General features: G+C 41.3%; 1 protein-coding gene across 5 annotated transcripts in view; it reads right to left on the bottom strand.

Annotated features, from left to right (window-relative positions):
- Positions 1 to 15,528, bottom strand: part of astn1 (astrotactin 1) — a 591,813-nt gene that overhangs the window by 456,475 nt on the left and 119,810 nt on the right. For all 5 annotated transcript variants that reach the window (XM_033650224.2, XM_033650225.2, XM_033650227.2 and 2 more), the window contains exons 3-5: positions 11,107 to 11,357; positions 10,548 to 10,690; positions 2,471 to 2,620 (exon numbers count right to left, since the gene is read on the bottom strand). In XM_033650224.2, the coding sequence (XP_033506115.2) occupies positions 2,471 to 2,620; positions 10,548 to 10,690; positions 11,107 to 11,357 (544 nt within the window). The remainder of the gene's footprint in view (positions 1 to 2,470; positions 2,621 to 10,547; positions 10,691 to 11,106; positions 11,358 to 15,528) is intronic.

Here is a 15,528-nt window from a genome sequence, read left to right as displayed (position 1 = left end):
GTAAAAAAAATGATCTTCACAAGATTCAATTTAAACATATCACGATCACATTATACTGTACCTTTGCCCAATACTCACTTTTACTGAATCGAGCTTAAATGCATCATTACATTATGGAACCTCTGCGAGGCCTAACTGTTAATTCAGGCAATCAGTTGCTAACAGCTAACACTACCTAGTTCTCTTACTGCCAATTTTAGCACGGATTTGTTGTTTACAATGTTGCATTATCAGAGAAACAACAGGGTGTGGCCCTGATGCGTCCATAGTGAGTTCACAACATCTTTCCGTTAGGGATGCACCGAAATAAAAATTTGTGGCCAAAGCCGAATAATATTAAACGCTTGGCCAAATACAGAGTACCGAATACCGAATATTGTTGTTTAGTTTTTCATTAGTTTTGCTGATGAACCCCCTCCAGATTAGTGTTGTCACGGTACCAAAATTGGGACCCACTGTATGATACCAGTGAAAATATCATGGTTCTGAGTAGTATCACGATACCACAGCGAAAATGAGGCAGATGTGCCTTTTGTCATTTATAAAAAGATCACTTTTCTATAATACATCAATGATATTTCAATGGAATAAATTACTTATTGACTTATTCATACTTCAAAAACGGCATCAATGAGTGATGAACATAGGGGGGATCAAAATAAAATAAATAAATAAAATAACAATCAACCAGCCACCCTCCTCCCCTGACAAGACCCTTTATAAGTAACGAACAGTCCCTGAAGTGCGGTGAGGTTTGTGGGCCGTGAAAGGCTCGTTTCTCCTCTGACACGTCACGTACGGTCTGTGTTTGGCTGGCTCGGCTGTTCAGGTACTTCTGGGCAGGCATGACGCCAAGAAGAGGATATTATTGGAGCCGACTTGTCCGTCGCCCGGTAAGCCGATGGCCGCCGTATTTAACAGGAATGCATTACTTACTGTCTGTGTCTGTGACCCCCGTTCAACCCACAATCGGTGGGATTCGCCTTTCGTTGCTGCTGCTGGTTGAAATCTGTAGGCTGCTCGCACAGCGTGCTGAATGATTTAAGCCTATTTTGCTCGCTCAAAACAATTTTTAGTCGCAAATGTCGAGTGCCGTGACGGGCGGATCACCACACTGCTGACATTTTACTCCACCCGTCAAGGCACGCTGTTTGATTGCGTTATCAAAACACATCGCTATTATTCGGCCTTGCTTTTAACTTATTCCACCGAATACCGAATATGTGTTTTTTTGCAATATTCGGCCAAATATATTCGGTTACCGAATATTCGGTGCATCTCTAATTTCCGTCCCAAAGGCGTCCCAGTGAAGATCTCTGTTTGTCTCTAACACATTTTCTATTGTCTCCAGGAAGATGTGACACTGTTACTCCCAAACCCTGCTTTACAGCCTGCGCAAAACTGATGTGACACAACAGAAAAACAGTGGCAGCTGCCATCGGTGAATGTCATCTTTTTTTGCTAATATGCCAATGGCAGTCAACAAGGCAAATATCGGCCAGTACTGATGTTCAGCTGATAAATCGGTGTATCCCTAAACACTGCCTGCCAATGACTTATCAGGTATTCAAACAATAAAATAGGATCTACAAAAAATAATAATAACAATAATATGTAGTGACAATGTTAACACCTCTGGCTGAAATATAAACCCAACAATATGATTTGTCCAGCTCTGGAAAATGCCCACCCAGAGGCTCAGGACTTACTGTGTGTCTATGCAGGAGGCAGTCCAACCACATTTCTCAGTCGTCCATCTCTCATCTTGAGGAACAGATATGCCTCTCTCTGTCAATCAATACAGCTGTCTACAAAGTCTGCATAACAGCAGCTGTATTGATTAAAAATAATAAAGTGTATATTTAAGCTTGACATCTACTTTCTTTAGTTTTATGTGCATACAGTGATTGTTGTGCTCTGAGCGCTGCAAAAATGCAGGTGGCTCACAGTCAATATTGAGCTTAAACTCATCCTGTGTGTACAATGAAGTATCACTAAAGCTGCTGCTCTGCTAACGTGCTGCTTACGGAACGCCTCCTGTGTAGACAAGGCATTAAATACTTTTATATGACCAGCAACTGTTTTATCCTTTTTAGAAAAATGCAAAGCCTTATGCCATTATAGTTAACAGTATTTCCTTATGCAAAAGGTGAGGCGAATTCAAATTTCAGTTTGACTTTAAGGTCTGTTGTGTTTTATAATCTTCTTTCTTTTTAATTGAATTTGAATGTCTTTCATAAAATAAAATGGCCTGTAAAACTAACAGTAATTAACTTGGGGTAAATCTTTGAAGCTGAAGCCACCAGGCTTTCACCCGACAATCACAGTGTCTGTACTGTATATAAAAATATAACAATGTTCTCCTGTGCTACTGCTGGTGGTGGGTAGACACGTGGAGTGATGGCGTTTAAAATGATCTATTTTCTTCTTTTTCTGTCAAAGGGTGGATGTATGGGAAAGAGTGACTCACCACGGGTGTTGCTGGAGAGACGTTTGCGTTGGCTGGTGGAGGTATTGTGTGGCAGCAGGGTGTTCTGCTGGTGGTTGCTGTCAATGGGACTCGTGGCAATGATGTTGTCCTTGTATTTGTTCATTAGGGCCAGCTTGGTGTTGTCACTCACTGCAGAGAAGTGGGACATAATTACAAACACTGGGAAATAAAAGCTAGGAGAGGCAGAGGAACCAACTAAAAGCTTTCTCTGTAAAATGACAAACAGCCACTGGGAGAAAAAAAAAAACGTGTTATTCTTGGCTGCATGTTGAAGGTTTTAAAACCACAATGTAGCAAGCATTAAGTATAGTAATGCTAAGAGAAACACATCCAGCATGTTGTTTACTGGGGGAGAAGTCAAACAGCCAAAATTAAAGAGTGAGAAAAGCTGGCATGAAATTAAAACTCATTAAGGAAATATACAGAACGCATTTAAGTCTCAGAGGATGAAATTATCTATTTTGGTAAATATTAAGAGAAGACGTTCCAGGAAAACAATAAAAAAATATATTATAGAACAAGATTTTTGTAATGAAACCACTTTCATCCAGACTGAAATATTTGTACAACTATTATGTGGATTCTAATGAAATTGTCCCCCAAGAATGATTCCTATTGTTTTGAGAAGGTTTCGACTTTAGCTGTTAATTAAACTCTTTTTCGTTCAGAATAAGACGGTAACATATCCTCTGATATACAGTACAGGCCAAAAGTTTGGACACACCTTCTCATTCAATGCGTTTTCTTTATTTTCATGACTATTTACATTGTAGATTCTCACTGAAAGCATCAAAACTATGAATGAACACATGTGGAGTTATGTACTTAACAAAAAAAGGTGAAATAACTGAAAACATGTTTTATATTCTAGTTTCTTCAAAATAGCCACCCTTTGCTCTGATTACTGCTTTGCACACTCTTGGCATTCTCTCGATGAGCTTCAAGAGGTAGTCACCTGAAATGGTTTCCACTTCACAGGTGTGCCTTATCAGGGTTAATTAGTGGAATTTCTTGCTTTATCAATGGGGTTGGGACCATCAGTTGTGTTGTGCAGAAGTCAGGTTAATACACAGCCGACAGCCCTATTGGACAACTGTTAAAATTCATATTATGGCAAGAACCAATCAGCTAACTAAAGAAAAACGAGTGGCCATCATTACTTTAAGAAATGAAGGTCAGTCAGTCCGGAAAATTGCAAAAACTTTAAATGTGTCCCCAAGTGGAGTCGCAAAAACCATCAAGCGCTACAACGAAACTGGCACACATGAGGACCGACCCAGGAAAGGAAGACCAAGAGTCACCTCTGCTTCTGAGGATAAGTTCATCCGAGTCACCAGCCTCAGAAATGGCAAGTTAACAGCAGCTCAGATCAGAGACCAGATGAATGCCACACAGAGTTCTAGCAGCAGACCCATCTCTAGAACAACTGTTAAGAGGAGACTGCGCCAATCAGGCCTTCATGGTCAAATAGCTGCTAGGAAACCACTGCTAAGGAGAGGCAACAAGCAGAAGAGATTTGTTTGGGCCAAGAAACACAAGGAATGGACATTAGACCAGTGGAAATCTGTGCTTTGGTCTGATGAGTCCAAATTTGAGATCTTTGGTTCCAACCGCCGTGTCTTTGTGAGACGCAGAAAAGGTGAACGGATGGATTCCACATGCCTGGTTCCCACTGTGAAGCATGGAGGAGGAGGTGTGATGGTGTGGGGGTGTTTTGCTGGTGACACTGTTGGGGATTTATTCAAAATTGAAGGCACACTGAACCAGCATGGCTACCACAGCATCCTGCAGCGACATGCCATCCCATCCGGTTTGCATTTAGTTGGACGATCATTTATTTTTCAACAGGACAGTGACCCCAAACACACCTCCAGGCTGTGTAAGGGCTATTTGACCAAGAAGGAGAGTGATGGAGTGCTGCGGCAGATGACCTGGCCTCCACAGTCACCGGACCTGAACCCAATCGAGATGGTTTGGGGTGAGCTGGACCGCAGAGTGAAGGCAAAGGGGCCAACAAGTGCTAAACACCTCTGGGAACTCCTTCAAGATTGTTGGAAAACCATTTCAGGTGACTACCTCTTGAAGCTCATCGAGAGAATGCCAAGAGTGTACAAAGCAGTAATCAGAGCAAAGGGTGGCTATTTTGAAGAAACTAGAATATAAAACATGTTTTCAGTTATTTCACCTTTTTTTGTTAAGTACATAACTCCACATGTGTTCATTCATAGTTTTGATGCCTTCAGTGAGAATCTACCATGTAAATAGTCATGAAAATAAAGAAAACGCATTGAATGAGAAGGTGTGTCCAAACTTTTGGCCTGTACTGTAAGTAAAATAAAATTCCAAGAAAGCTGCACAAAAAGGGAAATGTTTTCGTACAGCTGGGCAGACATGACCTTATCTTCAGTCATATCTAAAGACATTTGTATGTAACATTAGTCTGTCCATCCATCCATCCATTTTCATTAACTTTTCCGAGGCCAGGTTGCGGGAGCAACAGGCTGAGCAAAGTGCTCTGGTATTAGTGTGTGGGGGGAAAAAAGAAGAAGGAAGCAACTTAATGTGAGCATTTAATATGATCAGTAGTTGCACTTGTGAAGATCAGCTTGTTGTATTTGGTTACTTTATGATTGTTAATGAAATACATGTACTGTTACATTTTTATCCTGAGCAGGAAGGAGTTAAACAAAAAAAAAAAAAAGTAGAAAATATCTTTGCTTTCCATTACCCATAGTAGAAAGATTTAATATATCCCAATACATAGTATGTGAAATGCAGTATGCCAAAAATTCCAGGATGTTCTACTACATCCAGTCTGATTTTGCAGTATGCAAGCCAACGTGCGCTTGTGGCTATTCTGACGCACAATGCTCCGTGCAGCGAACCATTCTTCACATCGACGAGCCGCTTAACAGATGACAGTATTTGTTTTATGTCCACAATAATGGATAAAAAAGCAAGAGGGTCAAAGTTCGGTGTGTAATGTAATGAGAAAGTAGCACGTCCTGATTGTGTGTATACAGCATGCGACAGGACGTACTTCTTTTTAAATTATTATTATTTCTAATATCTATAAATGCATGTACATTTTGAGGCAATATCATTTTAGGTACATACAATTTATTATAATCACACATTAGCATTTACAACATGGTTTGTGTTTTTAGTTCTATTCCAGAGACCATATTAAAGTATATTACAATCTGTTTCACTTGGTTTTACAGGGGTAACATTAATGCTAGCTTCAACAGGCTTGCATCACCTGCACTTGATGTAATAACTGAGTTTTATTTTTTAAGTCAATAAACAAAGCATTTATTTTAGCCGTGACACACAACAAGAAAATTTCTCAGCTAGGAACGTGAGCGTCAGGGAACCTCACTTCTCGGTGTTATTATAGATCCCACTATTTTTCTTAGCAAGTCCTGCCCTAGCATGCTGTGATTGGTTAGAGCACAAAACGTTGTTGTTTTTTTTCTGAGCCTTTCACCCTCCCTCCAGTTCTCTGGCAGAGGAACAGAGCAAGGCCTGTGTCAGTGGGGCTTGGTGAAGGCTGCTTAGGGGCTGTGAAATAGAACCAGGCAGCTCAGAGTCGAGCCGGGGTCCATGGTGCAAGCTGGAGAATTACTGGGGCTAGGGAGGCATTCACAGCCGGTGAGAGGAGAGCTAGGGCCAACAGACCATGCTGGAGGTTTTACCGGGGCTGGAGAGGCAGTTGTAGCCAGGGAGAGGAAAGCCAGGGCCCGCAGAACATGCTGGAGGATTCACTGGGGCTGGAAAGGCAGTCATAACGGGCATGAGGAGATCTAGGGCCCACAGAGCATGATGGACGTTTCACCGAGGCTGGGGAAGTAGTCTTAGTGGGTGAAAGGAGAGGCAGGTCCCGCAGATCATGAGAACCAGAGCGAGGGAAGGTGGTCTGCTGAATCCATGCCCACGATTGTGGATCCTCCATCATGCTCTATAGGCCCTGGTCCTCCTCTCACCCACAATGACTGCCTCTTCAGCCTCCGGACCACCTTCAGATTTTTACACTAAACATACATGAACATTTTATAAAATATGTTTTGTAATGCATTAAACTTCCTGTGATGATGTCTGAAAAAGTGTCACAGCTTTGGTCGGAATCAATACTTTTGCATTGTCTCGCCTACCGTGGACATCTTGCCAATACAACACTCGGATACTTCCTGTGATGTGTCCTGCCGAGGAAAGCAGTGGGATCCATAATAACACCACTTCGGGGGGACCCTCTAGAAGGTTTCTGGTGACCTTTTCTCTAGCACTACGACAGGGTCCACATTCATGGCTGTGAGTCAAATTTCTCGACAGCCAATAGATGGATCCCAGTGCGACTTGGTACACATAGTGCTTCTCTCAGGATGAATTTAGCCACTTTGGTGATTTGGCTGAACAAACTAACCACATTCCAACTCAGACTTAGCTGAATGTTGTCTTTAATACTAAAGCTAGAATGCCTAGGTAAACTAAGTTGATGCACAAGGTAAACATTATACCTTCTTAGGTCAAGCATTTTTGCACTGCCATTGTGAGTTTGTTAGCATGTTGATATTAGTATTTAGCTCAAAGCACCAAAGTGCTTCTGTGCAGCCTCACAGAGCCGCTAGCATGGCTGCAGGCTCTCAGTCTTGTTTGTCTCTGATTCCTTACAGAAAATGTTTATGCACAACCTTAGGGGAGAATGGAGCTTGAAAAAGTGGTACAATGAAAAGGCAATGCAATTAAGACAAAACCTACCAACCATGACAAAAAAAACCTGAGTAATTATTCAATTAGTATATTTCAAGTCTTTGTAATGTAATTATATGCCCCAAATTCTCTATATTGTAACTTTTAAATAAGACAAACAATGCAACAAAGAATTAAGCAATATAGATTGACAACAAGCATTTTTTTCACCTGTTTACGTATTCATAACTATTCCACTGTTCTTACAAGTAAGGTCGGGGCAGGCAAAAAACATTTCCTGAAATCTCTGTTCTTTCGGTCCAAATTTCCAACACCATTTTCTGAGTGACCTCTGCTGTTGTTTATATTGTTCAATATTCCATGCATGGCCTGCTGTCTGCATTTCCCCTTTCTCTAGTCCATTGCATTAACCATTTTAAATGCATAATGCACAGGATTACTCTGCTTCCATCACCTGGGGAGGGGCTGTTTGGATTTTATAAGAACACCGTGTGAGAGTGCCGATCTCTTGATAAATCCACCAGTGAATGAATCTGCTGCTAATTGAAATTCAGCGGGTATACCTTCATCAAACCTGTTCCACTTCATACAGTAATTCTCATGGGAGTGGTGCTCCACTCCAACGTCCACTGATTATGAAAAATAGGATCTTCTAGAACTAATTCTTGGCAGGTACATAAGCCTTTTGATTATTTCAAGTGTGAGGAATAAACTCTTTGAAATAATACTTGTAGTTTGATATTCATGTCTGGTAATACTCTCTGCGTCAGTCCCACAACTCATGTTCTTACACTGGTTATGAAAACTGTGGAACAAGTGCCTCATTTGCTGTCCCCTTCTTTTTTTTTTTTTAAAAAAAAAAAAAAAAGTTCTACATTGACAAAGTGTTTGAAGCCTTCATATTTGTGAAACTCAAATTTTACCCATTAGTCTACATTTATTTAGATGATTACTTCCCACCTATATGAGAAAATAACACATATTAAAGGTATTTAATTAAAAAATCCAATTACTTCTCAGTGTTCTCAGTGTTTTCACACTGATTATCTAAATTACTGCAACTGTGTTAATGTAATTATACTGTTCCCTGCTTGGAAAACAATTTGCATCCTATGTCTTCCTCAGTACCAGCAAACGTAAACTTTTGACATACTGTCTTATTACTTTGTCTTTATTTAAAAAATGTATGGCTGTGTAGGAGGAAAATAAATGAGGCTATCAATAAGATAAGTGAAAGCCTCTGCCAAAGAATCTAGTTAGGTTGTAATTTAAAATGATTATGAAGTTTTATAAGCACAAAAATAAGAAGCACTTAACTCCCTCGGTATCCTCCCCTAGTACATTGATTAAACAAACTTTATGCTGACAATGCATTATTAGCGATATTTCTTTGTCAGCATATCCCAGATAAATAACACAAAAGGTGGTGAGCAGTAGCAGTGACAAACAAAGCCACTGTGGCAATGTTGGCAAAAAGTTATCTGTTTATATCCAGCAGACACACAGCAAATTAAGAGCTCACTTTCAGTCATGTTCCTCGTCATACTGTAGTGTAAAACAGCTGCCTCTTGCAGCTGGACATGAAAGAATGTCAATATCCACATGTTCTTACTCCGCTCAAGCTCAGGGACAGCATGTCAATTACAGTTCATTCCATTCCAGTCTTTTCAAAATAAATTTCTGTAATCACAAGAAATTAAGGTTTTGTCACCAAAACTTCTTTACGTTTAACAACAAAACTGCTTGGTGAAGTTTAGAAAAAAGATCACCGTTTGGCTTAAAACAACTATATTTGTTACATGACAAGTAAGTTCATGATTATGTCACATGATGTTTGTGATGTATCTCACATGACACATAAAAAGAAAAAAAAATCATTTCACATGGGGGACGCAAACACCAGTCTCCTAGGTGAAAGTCCTGTGTTTGTTTACTGGGACACTTTGTTTGACTTGGCCTGTCAGCCCAGTGCAGCAGGGATTTGCGTCTCCATTACAACAGGGCTAACTGCTTATATCTTTAACTGATGGCAGCTTGTCTTAAGTGATGCTGTCTCAAAGCAGCAGGCTAAACTCTCCCTTTATTTTGCAGTGAGTGTTTTTCCTCACACAGCAGGGCAGGTAAAATAATTTTACCTGTTGGAGGTGAGCATTTGCAGAGGTGCAGTAAGAGCCTGTTGTCTCCAGCTCTTCATCTAACATATCACTGTGGCTGTTTCTGCTTTTATTCTTCCTCCCTGCTGTATTAGTTCACTTGTTTTAATTGAAAAAAAAGTTGCTAACAAAGTTGCAAACAGTAATTTGGCGATGAACACATTTTATTTCCTCTAGATTTTTCACAATTAAAGTCCCCTTTTACTTTGCTATGTAAAAGCTTTTATTGTGAAGCAGCATAATATGGGAGATATTGGGTTTTTATCAGCAGTAACTTAACAGACTCGTGTATGGCTGAAAGCGAACATGAAACAGTGAAATAAATCAGATATCTTAAGTACAAACCAAAATATGCAGTTAGTGGCTACAAAGTACTGAGAGCTGAACATACAAAGACTTGAAAAAACGCTTTTCCCTCCGGTGTCCTGCACAGATAATTGAGTTGAGCCTTGCAACATACAGGCTTGTCTCAGGGAGAGAAGGGGGGCTGGCTGCAGTCTGTGAAATGTCACTGCTACCTGCTTGGAGGTGGTTGGGCATGCTTTTGGCCCTGCTCCAGAGATGGTTCATCTCTGGCTTGGCTCAGCATGGCTCTGCACATCTTAAATGGTAATGGAAAGACAAAATGGTGTGGCATGGTTTGACTTGGCACAGCCAAAAGTGGTCATGGAAAACAGGTATTAATGGCACTGAGCCATTCTTTAAAAAATAGTTTTACTTGTGCTTTTCATTCTGACAGGTCAAAGTGTGTGCTGTAAAAAAAAAAAAGTCTACCTTCACTGGTTTTTGTCTCCACTAAAACTTAGTGACTTATCTGGCTCATTAGCTATTTGACATATCACCTCTTGCTAACTTTGTCTGTCTGTGGTTTGGCTCTAAACGTTAGCTTCATTTAGGGTCTGGCCACCTGACAATGTCAGTAAGTCCAATATTCACTCTCCTTTTAGTTCTAGTTTTCTCTCCACAAAATCCTGAGGGAAATATTAAGGACTTTTTCTGCCTCGTTTTTGGCTGTCTGCTGCTGGGTATGCGCTGCCTGTTGCTCCCTTTGTGTGTCTGTCACTACCTGTGACCCTTTAAAAGTACATCTAGTCTACCTGATTCATTGTTAACATAAAAAAAGATTGATTATTGGAGCTTAAAGGCTGTTCGCTGGTTTCCTGACCTGGCTGTTTGTGAGTCAATCATCTTACCAGGTGTGAGGTCCATATTATTCTTGTCATTACAGCCCTGGAGGGAGTCCAGGGTACGGGTGACTTGGCTGGCAAACTCCTCGCCACCATTCATACACTCCCGCTGCAGATGGTGACGCAGGTCGGTAATGTCGTACTCATACCTGGGGGTGAGGTGGAAATCAATTAGCATTACATTATCTTGATTTATCTAAATTAGAATAAATATCACAAGCAGCTAACATGCTTGATGAAGCAGTCAAGATTTCAAAGTGTGACAGGATGTAATGATAAGGTACGGCGTTTTATAATCTTAATCCTCCAAACTAATTGCAGACTACTGCACTTAAAAATGAGTGTGCTGTGTGCAGGTTGCATCATATCAGCTGCTTTCTAGGAAGTAAATTTCAAACAATTATTACATCCCATTGCCAGTGTAAAATGTGAACTAACAAAACATCCACATATTTTTCATTCTGCTAACACAATTTGTTGACTTTCAGCCACTGCATGCTCTTTTTTTTGGGTTTAACCACTTCAGATTACATTCATCTCCCTTCCATCCAAACCCTGCTTATACCCATCCAAAATCGGTGTCTCCCGGATGCTGAGGGTACCGCTGGAGTTTGGCCCCTGACCCCTGGAGTTCCTCAAGCTCTCTCGAGCCTGGCCTCCCATTAGCACTGAGGGGATGTAGTGGATCTCATTAGCTGCCTCAGCGCTGGCGCTCTTTTGGGGCTGAGGGATACGACGACGTTTACACCAGCGCCTGCGGGTGTAGAGGATCAGTACCAGGCACAGGATGGACAGCAGAAGGGCGATCATCCCGCCCTGAAGGGAGGAGGGTGGCATTTGGAGCAGGGACAGAAAAAAAGGGGGAGAAAAGAAAAAAAACAGACAGAGAGAAGAGAAAGTCAAAGGGGAGAACAGATTCACAGAATCTTGCCAAGTCGAATACAGATCAAAGTCAAAGTCGTGATGCCAACAGCACAATTTGAAAGAGGTTGCAGATGCAATTTAGTGCATAACACCTACAGTGTTTCTGAATGACAGCAGCTCTCCTGCTACTGCGTGGTCATTTCACCTTGAGACAAAGTAAGAAATATTCAGAAAACAGCTTTTTACTAATTTCTACTTTCGGGCCATGTGGAATGTAAGGGTCAGCAGCTATAGACCACATCCTCATTGAAAAGTACTGAGGTTAATGCCCAGACTGTTAAAGGCATGGTTCCCATGTTTTTTGTCGGAGTAGTTACATGTATTTACTTGCTTCCTGAGAGTTGGATGGTTAATACCACCCTCATGTCTGTGTGATAAATATTGTGTGTAGCAAGAGCCAACAACTAATTAGCTTAGCTTAGCAGAGCCTTGAGCCAAATACTCAGAAAATACAAGTTTACCAAGTACCAAAAATATAGGGACTGAGCAATATTAGGAGTGATAGGGGGGTTATAGTTCCTCTTTTCTTTTCCTTTCTGCTCGCTCCCTCTCCTGTACGGGATCATGCAGATGTAATGCCAAAATAAGGGTTTCCACAATCTCTGGCTTTTTAGTCTCTGGGGTGATATCCACCTCACAATACTGAGCTAATGCAAGCAAATCTTCCTTCTTAAGCTTGTGCAACTAATTGCGCCCAAAATCACTTCCGCAAATCTCCTCTACCGAGAAAGTTGCCATGGTTAAACCAAACAGGCGAATCAAAAGAGACAAACCTCTCACAAAATTACCTCTAACGTAACTATTACCAAAATAGCCTTTATGACAAAACGTATAACCTGCAAATAAGAAGTAACACCTGTCATATTTCTGGTCTCATCCTCCTCCTGATCACGGTTAGTCTGTCCCTCAGCTTGCTTCATTGTCCTTGGGACTGGGAGCACCACCTAACGTTAACTGCATGCATCCACAGGAGGAAAAGCAAGCACATATTTTCTTTTAGTACAGCTTTAAATTCTAATGACTTATTGCAATACCTAGTAGGCTAGTTGGCCTCTTAAAAAGGACACCTAGAAGAAATACGCAATTTGCCAAAGCCAAACTTGCATATTACAAACACAGGAACGTTAGCTAATGTTAATACACCTGCTATAATGGGAATGTCAGCTCCAGCTCCATCTCTGTCATTAGCAACACAAGCAGCCACAGCCCGTCAACCAACACCGCGGCCCAACAGGTCGGTTATTTTGGAGCACTTTGCTGCCTCTTCTTGTAAAGATTTAAGTTATTTTATTCGAGTTTTTTTCCCCGCCACCCTTTCTTTTTACCAGCTTTATCCATGTTTTCTGTCTCACGGTCAAACTAGCCTGGTCTGCCATGAGTAATGACTGATGACCAGCGTTGCCAGGTGGGAAATGTAGGATTATCGTACCAAAGACTCAAAATTATCGTATTTTGAGGGAAATTATCGTACATCCGTCATAACCAAAAAATCAATCCCACTGATGCGCTATAGGCAATTATACAACAGTTAGTTTCGACCGAGTAATTTGATTGGACGAGAGGCATTCAGTGAGTGCTGATATAGAGTATAACATCACTGGGACATGTAACAGTAAAATCACTCCGCTCACAGGTGTTATAAATATAAATACAACCGTTAATTAACCAGCTGTCACACTCGCTACATTGACGCAAACTGACACTAGCGTTACACCAAGAAGATGGATATTTTCCCCAAAACTACATTTGAATTAAATTATGAGTGGTCATCAGGAGAGGACGAGGAAAGGGAAAGCCAGGACTCTTCTGTGCAGACCTCCAGGTGTGTTTGTATAACATCAGCCGACCTCGACAAACTGGAGAGGAGCAAAAATGAAGCGAACACGGTCAGGAATTATCAATGATCATCTGATGAGGTACTGATGAGGATGAGGGAGAGTGGAAGCTGAATCCGGCCGTGCCAACATCCAGGTTTGCCAGTGTTTCATCAGTCGAACTGGACGAAGTTACACAGTTGCAGATCAATGTAAGTTAAATACAAAGTAGCTTGTGAGTTCCTGGCGTGTGTGCTGCGTTGCCTGGCAATGGACTGGGGCAAATGTTTGTTTTCGCGGAGCTACATAACATACTTAAATAGCCTAATTTATTTCATCACCTTTTGTCAACATTTCCTTACTCAGCATTGCTGTTTAAGCTGTTGTTGACCTGTTGTATAAAAGCAATATCACATGAGAGCGAGTGATGTTGTAATGTAGGCTATATCGTCCCGAGCGTCCCGATGGCCAATCCACCATTGGACGAGACTGACAACTTCTCTCATGAAATGCCCGTGCGCATATGTTCGCTAATGTTACGTATTTTTTCTGTGGCTTCGCTCCACAGACTGGAGTGTGTCATTGAAGGAAATAAATGGAGGAACAAAAAAGAACAGCGGACTGGTTTGCCAGGCACGAGAAATAATACAGGTAGGCCAGCTTACCAGGTCCGCAGGCTAGGTGCATTCAGAGGCTGGTTAATCAGTCCAGGCACCGCCAGCTCCCGGTGAGCGGCGAGCTCCAAACGCCGTCCTGGCTCTTCCCGTTAGTTCAGTTTTTTGTAGCTAAAATAGATCCGAAAACAAACAAACTGGTTTCGCTCTCAAATATTGTCAAATATTCTGTGGCTTGGCTGGGTGTGTGTGGCTGTCATCCTCTTCAGCGGCACTTTCAAACAGGGCGACTCCTCATGACATGACAGCAAAACATTTTACTCTGCCGCGCTCACCCACCTGAATCGCGTCACCTCATTAACTAACTCCAGAGGGTGCGTGCGCACCTCAATGACAAACACACAGCTCAACCATACCTTTATTACTCAGTGGAAACCAGTCCAAAACGTCAATGAAAGACAACTGTAACTGCGGTAGCTAAATAATTCTCTTACTCTTGTGATCAAAAATAATCTGAAGCTTGATTCCAAGGCTGTTCTATAAATTGTTCTCTATACAATTATAAATATAGCAACTTCTGATCAACACAAATCAATTTCAGTCTTAAAATAACAACTTCTGCTTAGGTCTTACTATTTAAGCCACACCTTCTTCTGGTTTAAACTTCACCCACTCAGAGCACAGATATGGAAACATATGATTCAACTGCTCACTCATCCTTATCTTAGCACATAGGCTGGAAACAGGGACAGAACTTTTTCTTTCTTGAATCCTTACAAAAACCAGTGTTAAAATTACAAGCTGTGATTAAATGAAGGGGTTATGTGATGAACTATGTTTTGGCCGGGTGCAGTAATTTCCTGGAACCTCCACTGGTTGCTTGGCAACCTCATGGAGATGACAAGCCGTGGTGCATGGAGAGATCAAAGAGAGCTCAGTCCGTAGGTGTGTCTACACTGACATCTCACATTTCTTTGTCTTGTTTTCTGTGTATTCTGGGTATGACAAAGCCAAAGGGCACTAAAATACTGACTGTAAAATCAGACGATGGCAGATATTCATGTCCCACTAGATGCCTTAACCTGAGCCTACAGTCACTATACAGTCAGATGTTAGTTCTTTTGACCGGCTCAGGATCAGCTGTCTGAGATGAAGGATGTATAGAAAATTTCTTGGAGTGTGATTGGAGTGAGTTATTTCCATTGCTTGCTCTGATAGATGTAATCTCTGACTGCTGTGCAGATGGGAAACCTGTGTGCCAGAAAGTGTGTTGTTTCTTTGACAACCAAAGACCATTACCTATAGACCGAATCAATGTGACACTACGATAACCTAGACAGGTGTTTTTAGGTAGACAAGTGGCAATTGCAGAAAAATTGGTCCACGCTTTTGTTACCTCAAGGCTGGATTACTGTAACTCTCTATTATCAGGTAGCTCTAGTAAGTCCTTAAAAACTCTCCAGCTAATTCAGAATGCAGCAGCTCGTGTACTAACAGGAACTAAGAAACGAGATCATATTTCTCCTGTTTTAGCTTCTCTGCACTGGCTCCCTGTAAAATCCAGAATTGAATTTAAAATCCTACTGTTAACTTATAAAGCTCTAAATGGTCAAGCTCCGTCATATCTTAGAGAGC

This window comes from Epinephelus lanceolatus, chromosome 12 (genome assembly GCF_041903045.1).
Source record: "Epinephelus lanceolatus isolate andai-2023 chromosome 12, ASM4190304v1, whole genome shotgun sequence".
NCBI lineage: Eukaryota > Metazoa > Chordata > Actinopteri > Perciformes > Serranidae > Epinephelus > Epinephelus lanceolatus.
The sequence above is the reverse complement of the archived record's forward strand: the minus strand, read 5'-3'. Positions and strand labels throughout refer to the sequence as shown.